The sequence below is a fragment of the Aplysia californica genome, unplaced genomic scaffold (assembly GCF_000002075.1).
Source record: "Aplysia californica isolate F4 #8 unplaced genomic scaffold, AplCal3.0 scaffold00117, whole genome shotgun sequence".
In the NCBI taxonomy this organism is placed as follows: Eukaryota; Metazoa; Mollusca; class Gastropoda; order Aplysiida; family Aplysiidae; genus Aplysia; species Aplysia californica.
In genome coordinates this window covers 14,147-15,315 of record NW_004797387.1, presented here as the reverse complement: position 1 = coordinate 15,315, position 1,169 = coordinate 14,147, and the positions used below count along the sequence as shown (strand labels likewise).

At 43.9% G+C, this 1,169-nt stretch overlaps 1 protein-coding gene across 1 annotated transcript in view; it reads left to right on the top strand.

Annotated features, from left to right (window-relative positions):
• LOC101850794 (cilia- and flagella-associated protein 45) overlaps window positions 1-1,169 on the top strand; it is a gene marked incomplete in the record, with an annotated part of 18,022 nt that overhangs the window by 6,261 nt on the left and 10,592 nt on the right. Inside the window, 1 exon segment of the mRNA XM_013081126.2 lies at window positions 991-1,135. Coding sequence (XP_012936580.1) covers window positions 991-1,135 — 145 coding nt within the window.

The window sequence follows — 1,169 nt, the reverse complement described above, 5'->3', positions numbered from 1 at the left end:
AAGTCTACCCCCAGTATTATACACATGACACACGACACATGTCTAGAAGTCTACCCCCAGTATTATACACATGACACACGACACATGTCTAGAAGTCTACCCCCAGTATTATACACATGACACACGACACATGTCTAGACATATACCCCTGGTAGTACATACATGACACGAGCCCCTCTCGAGGGACACTTTCCTTTTTGATCTATGATCAGTGACGTGAAGATAAACAGTGGGATGGACATTATGTTAGCTGGGCTGGGTTTTTTCTGGGTTCTACTCTCAATTTTTTCCCCACATGTCCAGAACATTTACCCGACTACTGCCTGGTTCTAGGCATGTTGAGCTCCCACCTTCATGTCAGAAATTCACCCCATATGATATCATATGTGACCTACAACAAGTTGCTGATTTTAAAGTCAAAGTATAGTGCTGTAGGCGAGGTCATGTTGTGGGCATGTGTGACGGCTCCTATCTGTTGCAATGAGATGTACTGCCATTGTTGTTACTAACCACCAAGTGGGCAAAATAAAGGAAAGACTGTGTGTCTGGATGGAGGTAGATTTTTTCAACACATACAGGTAGGAAATAGTGGCATGAGGTTTGGCCTCTCTGGCCCCACAGACAAGAATTATCACTTGTGGTAAAAGAGGAAGGAAGGAATAGGGAGGTGAGATCAAATGAAAGTACAAGTAAGTAAAATTGCAGGGAAATAATTCAAGTTAATTATGGTAACTAAGAGATGAACAATCCAGAATTTATTGTTTCCCTTCCATACCGATAATACATTGTAATCTGATAGTCAGAAACCGTCTGTTGTTGATAACACATAGCAATCTAATAATAGAACACCGTCTGTTGTTGATAACACATAGCAATCTAATAATAGAACACCGTCTGTTGTTGATAATACATAGCAATCTAATAATAGAACACTGTCTGTTGTTGATAATACATAGCAATCTAATAATAAAACACCGTCTGTTGTTTCAGCGTGCCCTCGGAGGACCCGTCCGGAGAGTCCATCGTCCTCCCCCGCGACCAGTTCTTCCGCATCCTGCAGGCCTCGAGGGTACTCAGCAAGGAGGAGAGGGAGGCTCAGGCCGAGAGGATGAAGGCAGAGAAAGAGAGAGCTATGGTGAGGGGGGAGAGAGGGGAGAGAGGTGGGGGGG